The 19,322-nt window shown below is 37.8% G+C and overlaps 1 protein-coding gene across 1 annotated transcript in view; it reads right to left on the reverse strand.

Annotated features, from left to right (window-relative positions):
• Positions 1 to 19,322, reverse strand: part of LOC149316364 (FRAS1-related extracellular matrix protein 1-like) — a 130,365-nt gene that overhangs the window by 83,311 nt on the left and 27,732 nt on the right. The window contains exons 17-19 of the mRNA XM_089515282.1: positions 16,603 to 16,788; positions 15,056 to 15,252; positions 8,329 to 8,554 (exon numbers count right to left, since the gene is read on the reverse strand). Coding sequence (XP_089371408.1) covers positions 8,329 to 8,554; positions 15,056 to 15,252; positions 16,603 to 16,788 — 609 coding nt within the window. The remainder of the gene's footprint in view (positions 1 to 8,328; positions 8,555 to 15,055; positions 15,253 to 16,602; positions 16,789 to 19,322) is intronic.

Below are 19,322 nucleotides of genomic sequence, written 5' to 3' on the forward strand. Positions count from 1 at the left end.
GGCAAACCTCCTACACACACTGCCTGGAACAAACAGGAAGGTCATACACCTGAAAATTTTGATCCTCTTATCCCGTTGTTTAGAGCATTTAATGATTTTTCTGAGGTATTAATAGGGTGTACATACAGCAGGGATAATTCATCTACAGTCCTTGAATGAGACATACCTAAATTTGGGTCCTTGGATATAAAACATCTGAGTCTTACAAGCCTACATTTCTTCAATAAGAACAATAAAAATTTCCTAAACACACTATTTTGGACAGTTGTTTTTACCCATGTCCTATGCTAAATTATATTTCCCTAGGGGTGGAAGAGCAACAGTTAATTTACATGATCATGATTTTTTGATATGTTTAGATTAGAAAATCTAAAGTGACCTGCCTGATTATCACAGAGAGCATGAGACTAAATTTCCATGTGCTGATATGTATCTTCCCACCCCACTGGAACTGACACTGGAACCCAGAATGAGTATTGAAAAATAAAAATAATAGTATGAACAATAATAGTAGTCAATTGATCTTCTTGAAAATAGTAAATTGGGTAGATACAAAGATGTTTCTTTTGAGCAGGTTTCAGAGCATCCAGGAGTGGGAAACATGTGGTCCATGTACACTGGACCATGTACATTGAGGATATTGTGAATATTAATCCATTAACCATTGCCAATGGTGCAGGGATGCTGGACTGTAATTACAAGCAAAGAATTGGGGTAATACTCCTCAATAAGAATTATTTCCCCCATAAAATCTTTCTGCATTACCCAAATTTCTAGCATTGCAAAGACACTGAAAACTATAGGTTTTTCGTGGGTTTTTCAGGCTATGTGTTCTAGAAGAGTTTATTCCTGACATTTCATCATCAGCTGTGGCTGGCATTTTCAGAGAATGCTGGCATGGAAGGGAGTGGGGTATATATACTGTTGGTTGAGAGGAAGCGATTTGCATGTTAATCTGTGTATTGTTCTGTGGCTGAATGGCAAGGCCTCAGGATATCTATTGAATTAATGATCCATTGTTCTGCTGGGAAACCCCCCTTACCCTGGCTGGTTTTCATTTGCATTTGTTGGGTCTTGATTCTGCTGTTTTTCAGCACTGGTAGCCAAACTTTGTTTACTTCAAGGGTTTCTTCTTTCCTGTTGAAATTGTCTGGGTGTTTATTGATGAAGACTGAAAAGTGCTCACATCTAGAACCCCTACATTTGCTGTGTTTGTGTGCTCTTGGTAGCCTTTCCTGCCCCTTTTCTTTGGACACCTGAACTGTAGATATAAATGCTCAGTGAACTTTACTGCAATGCTAGAAATTTGGGGATTGAACGATTTCATCAGGGGCAGTATTTTTATTTTGGGAGGTAAAATCCTCATTTTGGTTCTGGGACTACACTCCTGGGATGATAGAAGTTCTGGAAGGCCATACATGCTCTGCTTTTTGCTTATAGGATTTTGAACTCTGAAGTGAGCATAAAGGGGATTAACTCACATCCATATACTGTGGCATATTACTACCAATAATACAGAACCCACATGTACTGGACATGAAAAATAGAAGACCATAGAATAACGAGTCTGTGAAGTGTATGGTGGCATGGTGGACTCACATCTCTTACTGAAATTTATTAAGGCCGAAGCCTTTGATGTTTATGGCAGAAAGTAGATTTTAGAAGCATCCTTAGACTTCTAAGTATTTTAACAGTCTCAGTGTCTGGACATTCTCAGCTGGAATCATCATGCTGGATTACCAGACTGCAGCAACTCAGTCTTATTCCTGCTGACACTGCAGTATCCTAGCAACATTTCACATTTGGGATTTAAGTGTAGAAACAGCAATTTTATGGGGGAAACCATATTCATAAAAATAACAGTTCAGCTTAGTAATCATTCTCAGAAAGATACCAAGTTATCTTATGAGAAAGTACCTGTTATGGTTTTGTACTGTATCACTCTTTAGACTGTGCATTTCAAATGACAACTGACTACTGAAAAAGGGACTGAAAGTTAGCAAGCAACCAGGAACCAGGGTGCCACGTCTTTAGAATAACAAGTTAGTTTTAAATCCCAATTTGCATGAGCAGGTCTACAAGCACAGGTCAAGAGATCCACTACCTCTTTCAATAATAATAAAAAGTAATGTTCCATTTATTGGTGTCCATATTTCTAAGACTGGGATGTCCAGTTCACATCTTTGTTACAGTCAGCATTTGTCTCTCTTAGTTCCACACTTCCCCCCATTTGTTATAATACTGTTGTACTAAGAAGAAACATACTTTCTGCCAAATGTGGTTAAAGAATTGTTGGAGGAGGTCTTATTGTTTTACAAGAATGCTGAAGAGTGCAGTTCATTACGGGACACAAGGAACATATTATCCCTATTTGTCTTTGTTGAATTGACTGCCTGTGTGTTTCAGGTCCCCATCTGAAGTGCTGGTAATTACTGAAACAGGATGTTTCAGCAAGAGGATTTAGGAGTGTTTGCCTCACTCACAGCTTACACAGCCTCCAGATGAGGCCATCATCCAATCATTCCCATCCTGTATTTTTGCCATGGTTCTTCCCATGAAAGCATGACCAATGCTGAGGACTGATAAGAGCAGCATTATCAACATTAGGAAGGCTACAGATTCTCCAGCCCTTTCTTACAATTTTATAATTAGGAATTGAAAAAATATTTTAAAATATTTAACAAATAATCAAAACAGGTGTTTCCCAAGTGCCAGGAAACCCCCAATGTGGAGAATTTTCCACACAGTGAGAATTTTGGAGGGTTTTGTTGCACAAGAGACCCCATTTAATTTTAAGGTTTCTGTGCAGAAAGCACTGTTTTCTGTGCAACCCACACCCAAAAATTCCACATTGATTCTTTTCTCTAATAAGTTCCAAACTATAAACAATTTTCAAAAACAGCACAGTTTTCAATTATTTTCTTGCAGTGGGAAGAAAATTGCTAAAATTATTTGTTGTTTTCTTTGAGAACAAAATGATCAAAATTTTACATCCCTGCTTATAGCCATATATATTCTCTGCCTCAAAAGCACACACAGTGCTATTATGGTGCTATGATAACTTTTATTAAATAAAAGCCAGTATTAATGTTTCAGTACTAATTTAAAAATAACAATTGCAATCACAAAGTAGCACCCACTAATGTGACTGCAATATAATGTAACACATAGAAAAACACAACACTCCTAGTAGTGTGGAAATCCAACTGCCATACTGCTTGCAACTTAAAATGAAACATTCAGGTAATGCTAGTAACCATGGCTTGTGGCCGGCTATCTTAGTGCTGTCAACTACAGTAAGTGTTCTTCATATAGGCATAGAGGACAAGTGTTGAGGGTAGCAAACCATGCCTTTTTAAATGGCACCCACACTGTACTCTTTTATACTATTTGTATCATATTGACTTTCTAAAGGCTTTAGTGGTAGGAAAGGCACCCAGACCTGGTAAGATATTTAATTATTTGTCAATGTTGTTAGAACACCTATTCATGGAGAGCCTGTATTTATTAATACATTTTATTTATACTTTATAATTAGTGTTGAAAAAAAATCCTAATTGCTTTATATCCTTTTTGCTATTCTGTTTTTCTCTTTTGGTGCCATTTATGTGGCAGAGAATGAAGTAAAATAATAATAATAATAATAATAATAATAATAATAATAGTAACAAAAATATTATGCAAATACTTCCTAGAAGATTGTCACAGGCAATCCTTTTTTGAGTTAAGCAGCTGCCTCAGACAGCACATTTCGAGTGTCATGGAAGAGTAGCAATTTGGTAGATATTTATTATTGGAGATTTTTTTGTTTTGTTTTTTACTGCTAGGGAGGGAGAGATTTTGTGCCTCAGGTTCCAAAATAATTTGATGAGCCTTGGATGTATGCTTGACTTTAGGGGAGAGTGGAATGTATTGTTCTGCCTCAGGCAAATAAATGTCTTGGGTCAGCCCTTCTTTAAAAATGAACATAGTTGTAATGTATAACATAGATCCTTCACATCTTCAGCCCACCCCAAACATTACACAGAGAACAGCTTAATATAACACCAAAATCATTTTGGGGTTTGCTGTAGTGCCAGATTGCCTCTAGGTCTATTCTGCTCATCCGCTGCATACTGCTCCTTTGCCCTACTTGGCAAGCTCAAGGCACAGATGCCAAGCTACAAAAGATATGTGATCTGCTATTTCTGGTTCCTAAGCAGATTCTGTGACCAGTTGGGTTAGCAACATAAGTGCCTCTGGCTGTACCATAGTATGGTTACACAATAGGATCTCCACTATAACTCCTGCTTCTTATACCTGCTTTTAAAATTTGAGAATGGACTATATATTACATCACAAAAGGACAAGAGTTGTTTTGTGAATTTACCATGCATAATCTGTACAGAAACCTGTGCAGAATTAAAATAACCAAGAAGGAGAAAGGAAGAATGATGAGGAAATATCACAATTCAGATCTTGTAACAATCCTTGCCAAGGTAAGAGTCTGGCTGAATGTCACTTTTTGCTTTTTAAAAAATGGGCATCCTTGTCTGAGTTCTTTCTTTCTTTCTTTTTACAGAGGAACAGATGGGATAAACATTTTTATCTGCTTTCTTGAGAACACTTTGCTGCAATGAACTGTGGTTTCCAGTAGAGGACATCCGCTACTCACACAACATAAATCTATTTTGTTACAGAAGCAAGCCAAGAAGGTGATAACTGGGAATTGTAAAACATTCAGAACCAATGATTTTATTTCCTTCCTTCTCAAAACTTTACAAATCCCATTCATGTCTACCTAGCACATGAGAAATGTATGCCCTCCCTCCCCCATATCTCACTCCAAAGGTTTTTCTTCATTTACTCTAGGTAAATGCTACCCCTCCCATTTCAGGCTGATGGATTTGCCGATTTAGCTATTTTTTATTTGTTTGCAAGAAACTCACTTTGTTCTATCTGCATGAACAATTACAATGAGTAACTCCAACTGTACCTGACAAAGCTGTAGTATCCCAGCAACAATAAATAAATGATAAAGTAGGGAGCCACAGTCAGTAAGAAAATGGAGATGTTGCATTTTAAAGCCTCATTGCTCCCAGCTGTTACTCTTCGGATGTGCTTTTACTAAATCCTACAAACCCCACATATAGTGCTCTTTAGTGCTGGATTTTTAATTTTTTTTAAGGAATGCTCAAAACTTCCAGAGTTATCTTCCACCAGATTTAACAGCGCATAAGGCAAGCTCTGTTCCATTCTAGGTCCATCTAACTGTCATATTTTCAACCATGGTTAACCTTATGCTTTAAAAAAAAATCCCAAAGCTGGGCATTCTAGCAGTAGGTATTAAAATGAATATGGTTTCTAAGCCCATAGGCCCCATTTATCTAGTATGACAGACATTCTCAATAGTTGTACTCTAGACTTCAGTGTCATCTCTCCGATCATGAAAGGTCTGGGCTCCCAAGCAGAGGTTTGAGCTCTCAGTTAGAAGGGGGTATGGCTATTGTAATCTTGTTTTAAGCAAAATTCAAGCTGGAGGAGTGGCTTATCACAAGCCACAAGGAAGCTATTTAGCACACACAAGTTATCTGCTCCACTGTCTTTTCATCCATTTATGAAACAGATGGAAAAGCAGGAGGTATTAGGCATGGTGGGATAGAGAATGAATTACTTCTTTCTGATCTGCTGCTAGGTGATATAGGGGGCAACTGGAACCTTAAACTGAGAGGAAGTGATCTTTCTACCACATCACAAAAGAGACATTCCTTAAGATGGGGTGGTTACAAACATAGACCAGCCAATCCATAACAAGAGCCACACTCTAAGAGAGTAGGTGATTACGCAAATGGTGTAAATTGCCAGTGGTCATGAAAATCAGAAGAAAGTATTTCTGACAATGCATGGGTTAACAGAAAACAGATCTACACTACAATGTCTTGCCTTGCCTCTGTAATCCTGTGTTGAATGACTCCTATAAAATCTGCTGATAAAATAAAAATCTGCTGATAAAACTCCCTCTGCTATATCCTTTTCTCCCAACCCTGGTCTATTTACAGTCATCTGTAAGCACAAACAAAACCTACTATGGCATTCCTGAACAGTTTGGATTCCCTGATCCACCAGGACTAATGAAACATTTAGCAAGATTTTGACTACAAACTACAACCTGGACTGAAGGGCCAAGGTGTCATTTGGTCCATCACAGATATTCATCACTCCCATGTGGAATAACATGTGCTTCCTAAACAATTAATTATCTGGAGTGTGCATGTCTTGCTGCTGGTTTTATCATATTTGATGTGTTAATGTTCATTATAGTTCAGTAGGCCAACTTGAGAACTCTGTGTGCCATATAGTGGCATGCAAATTGCACAAAGAAAGACCTCTGCTAAACCCTACACCTTTTATCTTCCTTCTGAAAGACACTAAAAACTAAATGGGCATAGGTCCATGGGGTTGGCTAAAGAGAATTTTAGTGTCTCTTGTGTCCCAAAAGAAAAAGAGAGGTAGTAATACCATACTCAGATTCCCACCAGAGTGAAAATCAAGGGTATGACTCATACATCAGCAGTCACTTTGGTCTTTTGGAGCCTAATCTTCTACAAGGTCTCCTAACGGTTGTTTGTTGTTGTGTGCCTTCAAGTCCTTTCCAACTTATGGTGGCCCTAAGGCAAACCTATCATGGGTATTTCTTGGCAAATCTCTTCAGAGTAGGTATGTCATTGCCATCCTTTAAGGTTGAGAGAATGTGACTTGCCCAAGGTCACCAAGTGGATTTACATGGCCAAGCCAGGATTCAAAACATGTTTTCCGGAGTCCAGTGTTCAAATCCCTATGCTACACTGGCTCTCTCCTAACTTACAATATGCTAGGAATCAAATGTTGAACAGTAATTGATCCCTTCCTAACTCTGGTGTAGAATGTAAAAATTAAGACCATCCATATGTGATTATTATTTGACAGACTCAACTCTGGAATTGATTAGGGACTCAATTAGCTTCCTGTGCTCAGGGCTTCACTTGAGTTGGAAACTAGACTTACTGAATGTCTACTACATGTACCAAAGCTTAGAAAACTTGGTTTTATATGAAGAGATTGTACTCAGTGCTATTAAAACCAAAAAAGGGAAGGAAAGAAGTATTTGTTTACTTTGGCTTTACAAGACACCATAAAAATCATCTTACTAAGATGCAGTCTGATCTTTGTATGCATATGGCATGTCACATTGTACATGAACAAAGACAATTGTTGAGGTTAAATCTTCATATATAATATGTTCTATTTCCACTGGCAAGTAATTTGTCACTATTTTTTTATGAGGGAAGGGATGATTAATTTTAGGAATTTACTTCCCACTGTGAGAATGACTTCAAAACAATGACTTCAAAACAAAACACACAGTTTTTGGACCTTATCCGTACTTCAGGACTTATTCTGTACAAAATTCACATGTGGTTACTATGTGCAAAAAAACAGTACTTTCTGTACAATGAAGAGCTTTTTCAGTAAATAAAATAATGTTTCTGTGTGAAAATATTGTGTGTATAAAGAACTGAGTACAGTGCAGTTTTCTGTGCAAATCAACCTATTTTCAAAGTAGTATTTTCTGTGCAAACCAACCAAATGTAAGCCACAAACTACAAAGATACTGGATAGTACAGGATTCTTCTCATTAGAGTTTCTCAATAGTCAAAAATGTTTTTTAATCATTCTTTAAATATTGTTTAAAATATTATTTCCATTCCTAGTGAAGAACTTTGTATTCAAGCAGGCTTTTGCTATTTAAATTAGGTAATGGTAGTGTGTGTGTAGTGGTGGGCTGTACTCTATGTCTTACTTTTTATTAGTAAATATGTTTCAAGTGTGTTTTAATTAGTTTATCCACTTGCTTAAAAATAGTACTGCTATTAATATTTTTCACTCTTGTAAAATAAGATTTTAACTTAATCTTATTCAAAATTACTGTAAACCACTTTGGATCCTAGGGAAAAGGTGGGGTATTAATTTAATTAATAAATAAACAAATGCAACATAAGTGACTGACTGCCATTTGCTCTTTTGGGGAAAGGTTGAGCAATGCTGAGGAATATAATTTTGCTTGAGCAGATCTTGTCTTCAACCTGAAACTATGTCTAGTTTCAACTAAGAGAGTGTCTGTGTGGTTTTTATAATATGTTTCTATGAACACAATTCACAAAAATGTACTAAACACCACAAAATCTTTTTCAAATTTCTCTCTCTCAAACAGAGAGAGAGAGAGATAAGAAAGAGATAGAGAGAGAATGTATAACATGATAATGCACTTTGTACTAGCTCCAAAGAAAGAAAACAAGATAATTTCCCAACCTTGTTTGAACTCCTCCAAAGTAAAGCTGTGAATCTCTAAATCTTGATGAAGTACCATTGGGCTTAATTTCCTATAATGTTCAGTTTCTCCTCCATAAATTCCATTTAGTATTATCCCATGATGAGGTGGAGTAACAATGTAGAATCTCAACAGATCTTGAGGGACATCAAAATCTTCAACATTAATGGTGACTGGTCCTATTGTCCCAATGTTGCCTTCCATTACCTGATGGAAAAGATTAATTTTACAAAGAGCAGTGAAATTTTTAAAATTATGTTGAAAGAAAAATACAAATCTTCTTTCAAAAACTCTTCAAAACTTTATGTTGAATTCTCAAAACTGGGTGAATATATTACAAAGGCTATACAAATATAACAATTCAGAATTATATACTTTTGGAAAATAGGTTTTCTAATTTCTGCATGGTTATCTTTGATGGTCCTTTACTAGTCTAGTCCTTGTCTTCCACAAAGCTGTGGAGAACCTCCTTCCTTTTTAAAGAGCCTTTAGCAGACATCAGCTTTTCTTTCCTTTCTAACTCTTGACAATGTCTTGCTTTTCCTGTTGTATTAAAATCCCTTTTCACAAAAACCTTAATATTTTGCTTGTTGCTGCATCAGCAGAGACTGCACTCAGTGTGTCCCCATACTTTAGAAATATTTTTCAAGGTTCACTACAGTGTAGTTTCCATGTAGGAAGAAGGTGGACGTAAGACACAAGGAAAAACTCAAGCATCCAAATGTGCTAACTGGCAAACTTACAGGTCGACAATTTCACTGCAATTCAAGAGGTATTGAGAAATAAATGTCCATGTTCAGATTTGTTTTAGACATGAAAGGAAAATGCCATTCAGATTTTGAAATACAATATCGTATCAATGCTTGTATTTCATGTGAAATTAATTCAAATTTTGTTTTTGAAATTTTAGTTGAATCTCTATGCTTGAAATCACCTTGAATTTGATTAGATAACTATATTGTATGATTCCTTAATCATTTTTCAAAGATCAACCAACTAAGCAACCCTAACATACTATTATTTTCTATAATATCTACATCTAAATAGTGTACTGAGCTGGAAATAATAATGGATATTTGCAAACAAATTAATGTTAGGAAAAAAAATCCTTAAGCTAGCCCCTTTCTCACTATCTCAAATCCATTTCAGCTCTATTTCTTTTCCATAATGCAACTGGGCAGCTCTATAGTAACATCCCAATTAGTTTATACTTGTTCTGCTTTCATCAAGAGAGTTGTATGATAAATAAGAAAACTCCTGGCAAAGCATTACCTTGCCTGCTCCCCAACATATGCACACATATTTATTTAAAAAGAAGCCATACTGCATATGTCCCACCACGTTTTTTTGCACTTCATCTAACATATAATACAGAGTGTGGAGCTGTCTCTTTTCTCTATTTGTAGATTGTTTACTTTCATGTCATGAAGAAGCAAACCAATGTGTCTAAACAATTCAGATACCTAGTTACATGGCTCATCTGGTATGTTGGTTCGATTCCATTAGAAAGCAGAGGGTGTTTTTTTTTCTCTTGTAACAACGCAAATTGGAAAAAGGAGCACGTACTGATGATCCGAAACCAGTTTCAAACCAGTCAAATTCAAATGTATCAGACAAGGCCCGACTATAGTAGATGTGTACTTTTCTTGTCTCTGGATTTGCTACTGCAATCCTTCTCATAATCCCACTATGCAGTTCACAGAATGCCACAGCTGCAAAGAAAATAGTATCTGTGCACCTATGAACACTTGTTGCAAGAAAACTTGTCCCCCACCCCAAATGTTTACATATTTGCAAAGGTCTCATGGTGTTTCCAAGAAGTAAAATGTATGGAAAACCACAGCACATATTTTTAAAATGTGAACTGGTACAATGCATATAATGGGGAGGGGGGGAACATGCAGAAAGCCATGGTAGTGGATACATTTAACATAAATTAGATAAATTTCGCAAATAAATGTACATTAGGTTAAACAGTTGCACAAATTTTAGAGTGAAAAGGGGGAAATGCAGTTTCATGCAGCCCAATATGGAATAAGGGGGTGGGGGTGGAATACACTTTTGTTTGCAATGAAATTAAGACTGCAGTCCACATACACTGATTCAAAAATGCATTTTATTTATGTTTAGTTCACAGATTCTTCTGACATGCTGTAATGAAATATATATTACTGCCATGTCCCAGGAGTCTTGTAACTGTCTCAACACTGACCACTTTCTGTAGAAACTGGAGAAAGTTAGCCTTAGGCCAGCAGTATAAGAGGCTTCATGGAAGCTTCATTTTTCAGCTACTATTTGAATAGTCTACAATAACTACATACAGATTAAATGCACTCTACAATTGAGGAAATGTTGGAAACTGGAACTTGGTAGTTCTAACCAATACTGGCTTTTTGAGCCAACTATATGGACTATGATCCATATCCTAAAGCCCAGATTCTAAAAAGAAAGGTGGAAACTGCAATTAGAGAAATGGGAAAAAATAAATCACCAAGAACAGATAATATTCGAATCAAACTGCTTCAATCCACACTGACAGAATCAACAAAAGTGGCAACCAACATACGTCAACAGATATAGAAAACAAAATGATGGCCAACAGATTGAAAACGACCAATATACAGCCCCATCCCCAAAAGATGAGACACAGAAGACTGCAGCAACTATAAAACCATAGCACTAATCTCCCTTGCAAGCAAAATTATGCTCAAAATTCTGCAATACAGACTCCAACTATACATGGAGAAAGAAATCCCAGAGGTCCAAGGGGGGTTGGGGAAGGAAGAGGCACTAGGGACCACATAGCAAACATACTGTGGCTAATGGAGTGCACCCACCAAGGAATTCCAAACGAAAATCAGCATGTGCTTTATAGACTATAGCAATGCCTTTGACTGGTCATGCAAGGCTATAGAATGCCCTTAAAGCCATGGGACTGCCAATGCATCTGATGCTGCTGATGGGAAATCTGCACTTAGGATAAGATGCTACTGTCAGAATAGAACAGGGAGAAACAGAATGGTTTCCAGTTGGCAAAGGGGTCAGAGGCAAGGCTGCATTCTTTCAACCTATCTGTTCAACTTGTATGCAGGACATATTATACAAAAAACAGGTTGAAAACAGAACTAGGAGGAGTGAAAATAGGAGGAAGAAATATCAACAATCTAAGGTATGCAGATTATATTCCTTCCTCCTATTTTCACTCTTCCTAGTTCTGTTTTCAGGACTCTGTTCTTGATTGGTTTAAATCTTATTTGTCAGATAGATCTTTTGCTGTGGCCATGGTTGGTCAGACTTTATCCTCTGTTCCCTTATCTGTTGGAGTTCCCCAGGGCTCTGTTTTGGGCCTCCTAGTGTTCTCTCTTTACACATTGTCCCTAGGAAAACTTGTTAGTTCTTTTGGTTTTTCCTATCATTTGTACGCCGATGACACTCAGCTGTATCTTTCCACCCCTGACCTTTCTCCGGGGCTTCAACAGCAAGTTTTATCTTGTCTTATAGCTATCTCTCAGTGGATGTGGCATCGGTGCTTGAAGCTCACCGTGTCTAAGATGGAGCTTCTTGTCTTTCCACCTAAGTCCACCCTTCAATATTACTTTTCTGTTTCTGTTGATGACATCTCTCTTTGATGGGTCCAGGAAGCCTGCAGTCTTGGTTTCATTTTTTATTCTTCTCTGTCATGTATCCCCCAGATCCAGGCCACAGCCAAGGCCTGTCAATTTTTTCTCTACAATATTGCTAAAATCTGTCCATTTCTCTCAGCCTCTACTGCCAAGGCTTTGGTCCACACCCTGGTGGTGTCGCATTTGGATTATTGTAACCTCTTCCTGGCAAGAGCTTCCTCTCTCTCACCTCCGTCTGTCTGTAAAATGTACGCCATTGGCAGGTTTTATTTCTATCATTTTTGTTGATTGTATGTACAGTGCTGTGTAAATCTACAGCGCTATATAAATAAAGTATAATAATAATAATAATAATAATAATAATAATAGTGTGTGTGTTTTATTATTTGCTTTAGCCTGCTTTTAATTTTTTCTGATTGTTTAATTGTGTGTTAACTTTTGTATTTTGTGGATTTTTAATCCACAACATTTTAAATGTTTTTAATTGCTATTAGCAACTTTGTGTACCAATCTGGGGAAAAGATGGATTATAAATAATAATATCTATTATTATTGTTGTTGTTGTTATTTGTACATTACATTTTTGAGAAAAAGAAAAAAACATTACCTATTGCACCAGAAAAGTAATTTTTCCTCTAATGTTGTTTTTGAAATGAGGCTTTGTTACACCCTCCTTACCCCAAACCATTATTTCCAAGCTCAGACTACTTAATGCAGGAGAAGCTGTTTAGCTATTTTCATTCCAAGTTTTTAATAAGAATGTACTTAGAGTTTTTTTTAAAAAAAAATAAAGAATATTCTGCTGTTAATAAATGCAACCACTCTCTTTTTCTCACCTTAAGCACACGTATTTTCAGTTCCTCACACATAGCCCTTGGACCACCAGTGATGCAATACATTAAGAAGGGCTTCAGCTTTCATTCATCTTCAAACATTCCACAATCCAGTGTAGGATATTCTCAGGTGCAATTTCTGTTGCTTTCAAGTTCAGCCACCATATATATAGCATTCATTTAGCTCTTCACATGTTTCTCATTCAGGGACTTACACCAGCTGAGAACCACATATGGAGACTCAGATTTACAAAGCTTTCATTTTGTGCCATGAAAGCTGACAAGAAATACCTTCCACACACTTTGACTATGGTGTGTTTGTGGTAGTCTCTTTGCTTACTAGAAGCATAGATTCTGATGTCACATCTACAGTTGCATTAAAATAAATTCTACTTAGCTTCTCATTTCCTCCTCCTCCTCCTTATTGCTTTATTTGTCTCGATCAGCACACAGATCCATCAGTACTATATTTATAACTGAAGAAAATAAAATTTCTCACTTCGGAACATAGATCCTGGAGATGAAGGCACTAAGAACCTGTACCAAATAATTCAATTTTTTTGCCTAATCTGTCCATTTCTTCCCATAGTTTCTGTCTTTTACACAGAGTGATACTTTATTCTCAAAACTCACAGTGCCATTTCACATTACTTTAAGAAAGTCCCAACTAGAGTGTTACAGAGCTATGATTATGTGCCTTGTAGTAGAACTCCCTCCCTGTACTATTTGCCTAAATTTAAGGGCCATTTCTGTTCTGGCTAATATGACTGCATATTTTACCAGCCTAGCAAGATAGGTTCACTGCTTGGAGGTTGAAGATGGTGCAAGAAAAATTATTTAAAAAAAAAAAAAAAAACTTCACCCATGCCTTCCTGATCATCTATCTTTCATTATCCTTCCCAGTCATCAATCTCTCATCAGTGAAACAGCAATGTGTCTAAATATTTTACTTCAATATGCAAGTTGGCCCTAAAGTGGTATGATCTCCAATGAGGGTACATAGCAAGATGAAGGAATTATTTAAATTAGAAAAATGTTCTGGTTCAAGGGTAAACTGCCCCACTGATTCTCACAGCCCAGTTCCCTCTCATGTCTGTTTTCAAAGCTTTACAATGTTCAGTTTCTCAATTTGTTTGGTCCCATGAGTACAAATGTTAAAAAGAATACCATGCACAATGAATTAAAATTACTGTTCTCTCTGATTGAAAATATAATAAATATGTAATGTGCTATTTTGATAATCTGATTTTAATTGCAATGTTTTACTTGTATGTAAAAACAGGCATTGAAAACAGGCATTTAAAATATTTAATAGTTGTTTTTGAGCTCAAGATTTCTCACATTTCCAGATATTTCCTTTCTGTGAAGTCTTGGAACCTTCTCCCACAACACTGTCATGATGCCCTCATCACTCAATTCCCCAACATTTTGAGACATCTTTGGAGATTATTGCACTGCCCTTTTCCATCTTTCCCTCCTGACCTAGCCACACGCTGAAACCTGTTCAGCATGGATTTTATTGCCCATCTCTGTGCCCAAGACAGAGGCATCCTGTAACAATCATGGCATCCCATACCAATCTGGACTTCTCCCATACTTTGCAAAGAATGGGAAAGTGTTGAAGAAGTCCAGATTGGGTATGGGATGCCATGATTGGGTGTGAAATGCCTCCAACCTGGGTATGGAGGCATGCAATAAAATCCATGCTTAAAAGGTTTCCGCCTAGGTCAGGAGGGGAGGATGAAAAAGGGCTGTGCGATAATTTGCTTTGTCAGTAGCCTACACACCCCAACTCCTTTCTCATTCTCTTTCTCTCTGTCAGCATTCAGTTAATTGAGTAATTGCTTTTACATTTTGAACTCAATTTGCAGCAACTGAAGTCAGCTGAGAACAAAGGGGAAAGTGTGAGGAGCAGAAAGTAACCAGGACATTTTGAAAGCAGCTTTAAACATGTGATGACAGAAGATTTATTGGGATTGTCCCTGCAAATTGGGACAGTTTAAGGGTATGGAACTAAAGGTGCTGAGGATCTTTTACTACTTTCTATGGGATCTTGAACTGCAAAGATATGCCTCATACAGTGTTTCCTCTAGTTTACAGAAAATATATTCTCCACTAATGACAAAAGACCTCTTATTATTATTATATTATATACCAGCTTATGAAATTTCTGTTTTTATATCTTGTCCTCATCATATTCAAATTCTTTATAAAAAGCAAGGAATATCAGTGGCAGAATTTATCTGACTTACTGTTATGTTTCTGAGTTTCAGCTGTGGAATTTCATCATTAACTGGAAAAATGACAATGTAGAAAGGTATTGCTATGGATTTATGAAGACCATCACTGATTGATACCATGAAGCCATCAGAGGTGGGTTCTGAATGCTCATGCTTAGCCTGAACATAGTTGATATAACCATCTTGGAGATTCTGAAATCTGAAGACACCTTTTTGGAGAGAGTCAGAGTGTTAAAAACAGATAATTAATTATTCCATTACTTTTCACACTTAATTCTGAACCATATTCAAAAAATGTGATAGCTAACTTCTTGACTGACTACTTGGCAAGCATGACTGAGAATACATTAAGTCTCGGACTCATAGGCCCAAAATACATGGCCAGCTTTGGACTGATCCCGGGGGCCTGGCGTACAGATAATGCATGCCCCCGGAACAGGACGAAGCCATAAAATGGCCACCTAAGGCAGCCCAGGACTGCTGGCAAGAGAAGCGCAAAAAGAGTGCTCCTTGTTGGCAGCCTGTTGGGGACCATGGCAACAGCCGGCCTTGGGACCACAGTGTCTGGTCACTGTGGTCCTGTGCTGAACAGGGAGCGACTGGGGCTGTAACAGCTAGAGGCAGTTCTAAACTGTCAGTCTGCTTGACTCCATAATTTACATTTTTCAAGAGTATCTGAGAATTATCTTGGGTATATACACCTACAAATACATCATGTAAAGGTGTTTCTCTCTGGCTCCCTTTCCCCCTCCATGTTGTAGACCTTGTCTGAATTGGCCAGGATACTCCTGGGACAGCCTGGAGTACCCTGTCCCCACAGTTGCCCTGACTTGCCCCTGTTAGTTCAACTTCAGGTTCTGTGCCACAGCAGCTGTCTGCACCCAGGTGTCCTACTGGGCCAAGCAGCACATTCGTCACTGTCACAGAAGTCACTCACTTCTAAGGTCAGAACAAGGCTTACAGTGATGGTCACAGGCTGGATACCTCATTCTGATCTCAGAACAAGTGTTCTGCCACCAGGTCTCCCAACATAATGCCTGTATAGACAGCCACTGTGGTGTGGAAATGGAGGGCTCCAAATCTTCCCAAAAGATATGGAGCATCAGTAGGTTATTTTAATTAATTTTAACCTTTTAATGCCCTGGTTCTGGTGCAGGACATGCTGGACATCATCCTGACTGCCTGCACCAGAACCAGAAGTTGGGCTGTGCATCATCCAAATAGGATGATGTCAGAATGGGGAGAGGGGAAAAATTGGCCTTTTGGCCCAGCTCCTGCTTCTATACTGAGGTGGGTTTTTTTTTTAATGCAGAGAAAGCAGAGTGGAAAATTATTTCCAAACAACCTAACTAGCTTGGATGGTATTTATGAGGATAGTAAATAATCCAAAATAATGCCCTCAAAACAGTCCAGACATTAATGTCTGGCATTTGTGTGTCTAGTTTATTATTTTTTCTGTTCCACCATCACAGAGGAACACACACATAATGTATACAATTGTGGTTCTTTGGAAAGGAGAAATTGAGAGTAGAGAGTAGGGCAACAAATTTGCAACTCACTTATGTTCAACCCAGCATTGCTTTTCTCATATCCAGGTGTAGGAAGAATGTTCTCCAGGTAACCATACACAGGATTTGTCTCCAAGAAGAAAGTTAGCTCCTCAGGTTTTGAATCTTCATCTGATGCATCCAGGTATTTTAAAGTGATACATGCTGAAGAGCCTTCTTCCACTACAAACATCTCTCCTTGAGGTAAGGCAGAACACAAATATTATTTACACTGTTCCAGATTAAAGACTCTATTTATTTGCAACCAGGAGGAAGCTAAGTCTTCACACCCTGTCTGCCTGGCTGCTCAATGTAATCAGCTATTGATTTGGGCAGTAGCTGCTGAGAAAAGCACTAGTGACACTTTGATTCAGTTTAAGATATCTTACTCAGCACTACTGGGATGGTGCATATCTCTGTCTACAGTTACTGGTGTAAATGAAGTAGTCTTTCTTAAAGTGCCTGAACGGTATGTAAAATTATAAAGTATGGCTTCAGTTTAGAGCTGATAGCTGCAAAATTCAAATGACTTTCCTCTAATCTTGCCTAGCCATTCCAAAACTATTTGTATGAAACTCATATCTTTGGATTCAAAATGCATGAAATCACTGAGGTTGCTAAAGTGCTTAGAAATCTCTCTTTGTAAAACACTGTTGCACTACAAGGCAGGGGGGACAAGACAATGTTTCTGTTTTCCTGAAGTGATCACAGCGAGCTAAACAGGCATAACAGGACCTGGCAGCATTCCATCTCAATTTTCCATAGAAGGAGCTCACAATGTTGTTGTTTTTCATACGTAATGCACGAATGTGCAGCAAAATAGGCACAAACAGGCCATGGACCAATCATGAAAACCAATATGCATAATATGGGCCACAATAAAAAGGAGCTTGAAAGGCAATAGGGATTCTTGAGAGAAGGAAGCTGCAAAAGGTCAAAATCAAAGCCATCTAAGAAAGGCATTTCCAGAAGCCTCGCAGAAGATACAAGCCCTTTCAAACTACAGTCGTCCTTCCATATCCATGGATATTTTTATACATAGATTCAAGCATCCATGGCTTGAAAATATTTTTAAAATACATAAATTCCAAAAAGCAAATCATTTGCCATCTTATGTAAGGGGCATCCATGGATTTTGGTATCCATCAAGGGTCCTGGAGCAAACACAGCGATTAATGTGAAATCATAGCACTACAACTGTGTAGTGTGAAAGGGTCCATTAACTATGGTGGCTTCCATATCAGTGAAGTGGTGGATTTGGTCCAGACTTCAATAAACCTATGAGTGGTGCCATATCATATCCTCAAAATACCCTGGAGAGTTCTTTTAAAGTTCTGACAAAAATCCAGAGCAAAACCCCAGCTGCCACTGTATATATTAGGAATGGAAACATATTTGTCATTATTTGTTCAGAGCAGAATAATTGATTTCCAGCCACGTGAGAATCTCGGTGGAGAAGAGTAGTGCAGTGGACTATATATAGATATTTTGTAAAGTCGCTTAGGGAATTATTTTGTGCATCAGAAATGCAAACTTTTTCTGCAAAAAACCCCCATGTTTTTGCCACAGAAAATGTAGGTCTTGCACAGGAAATATATTTCCTGGAGAGGAATCAAAATATTTTGTGCACAAAATACATTTTCTACGCAAAAAGATAGGGATGTGTGTTAGTGTGGTGTAGAAAAACTATTTATTCCTGCACAGCATACATCCCCAAGAGACTTCACAAAGTGTGAATACCTCCTGAGAACTGGACAGAAATCTTCATTTGCTCCTGCCACAAGGAGAAAACTATAGAGACTTTTCATCCTTCCAAGTGAGGATGAAGTATGTAAATATTGGCATCTCTAATATATATCTTCACACTCACTAAAGACAGCTTTCCATTTCTAGTCTTTCCTATACAAACCAACTGGCTCACTGTAACTGGATTCCAAACAAATTTAATTTCATAAACTTCTACGTGGATACATAACCACTAGGAGGTGAGGGATTTTGAGATATTCCAAGTATCACTAAATTCTCCTGCTTTAGGCAGTGAGACAATGACCCATTCTCTCTGGAGACAGACATGAGAGCAAATCTCCTAGGTTGAAAGGGAGGATTGTATTTAATTTCACTATAAAATAAGTGAGCTGTATTTAATTAGTAACAAAAGGGACATCTTTGTTTCATTACTAAGTGCAAGCAAATAACCAAAAAAAATTTAATAATAACTACAGGACTGGAGAGCAACGAGACAGTAAAAGAAAAGCTACTGAAAACCATGATGCAGAATTCCTTCTACTAAGAGAGTGCCTGCACAGATGGAATGGAGCTATGTCACCAGCGACCTTGCTTATTCTTCCGCACCAGTTGAGTTTTTCCAACTTCTCTTCTTCTATTGGAGCTATGGACTTTCCACACTCTTATTGCTCCATGCCTGTGTGGAGTTCAGAAAGAAAATTCAAAGGCATTGCTACATTTTGGCCTAGATAGGGGTGTGTGTGTGTGTGTGTGTGTATGAAACCTGGGTTTGAAATCTAGCAAAAGGGTTACAGGAGATAAAATAAGGGAAATGCATGGTCTAGGACTCCTGAGAACTGGCTTAGGGATTGATTGCCAATATGTGTTGGATCAGTTAAATGAATCATTTGACCTCTGTGATAAAAACAACTGAAAGCCATGGGTAGGTATAACAGTTCAGGAAGTTATAAACACTTTCCTGTGGTGACAATAATTTGGAGAAAGCA

This window comes from Sceloporus occidentalis, unplaced genomic scaffold, assembly GCF_023333645.1.
Source record: "Sceloporus occidentalis isolate IW3139 unplaced genomic scaffold, rSceOcc1.0.p SCAF_3, whole genome shotgun sequence".
In the NCBI taxonomy this organism is placed as follows: Eukaryota; Metazoa; Chordata; class Lepidosauria; order Squamata; family Phrynosomatidae; genus Sceloporus; species Sceloporus occidentalis.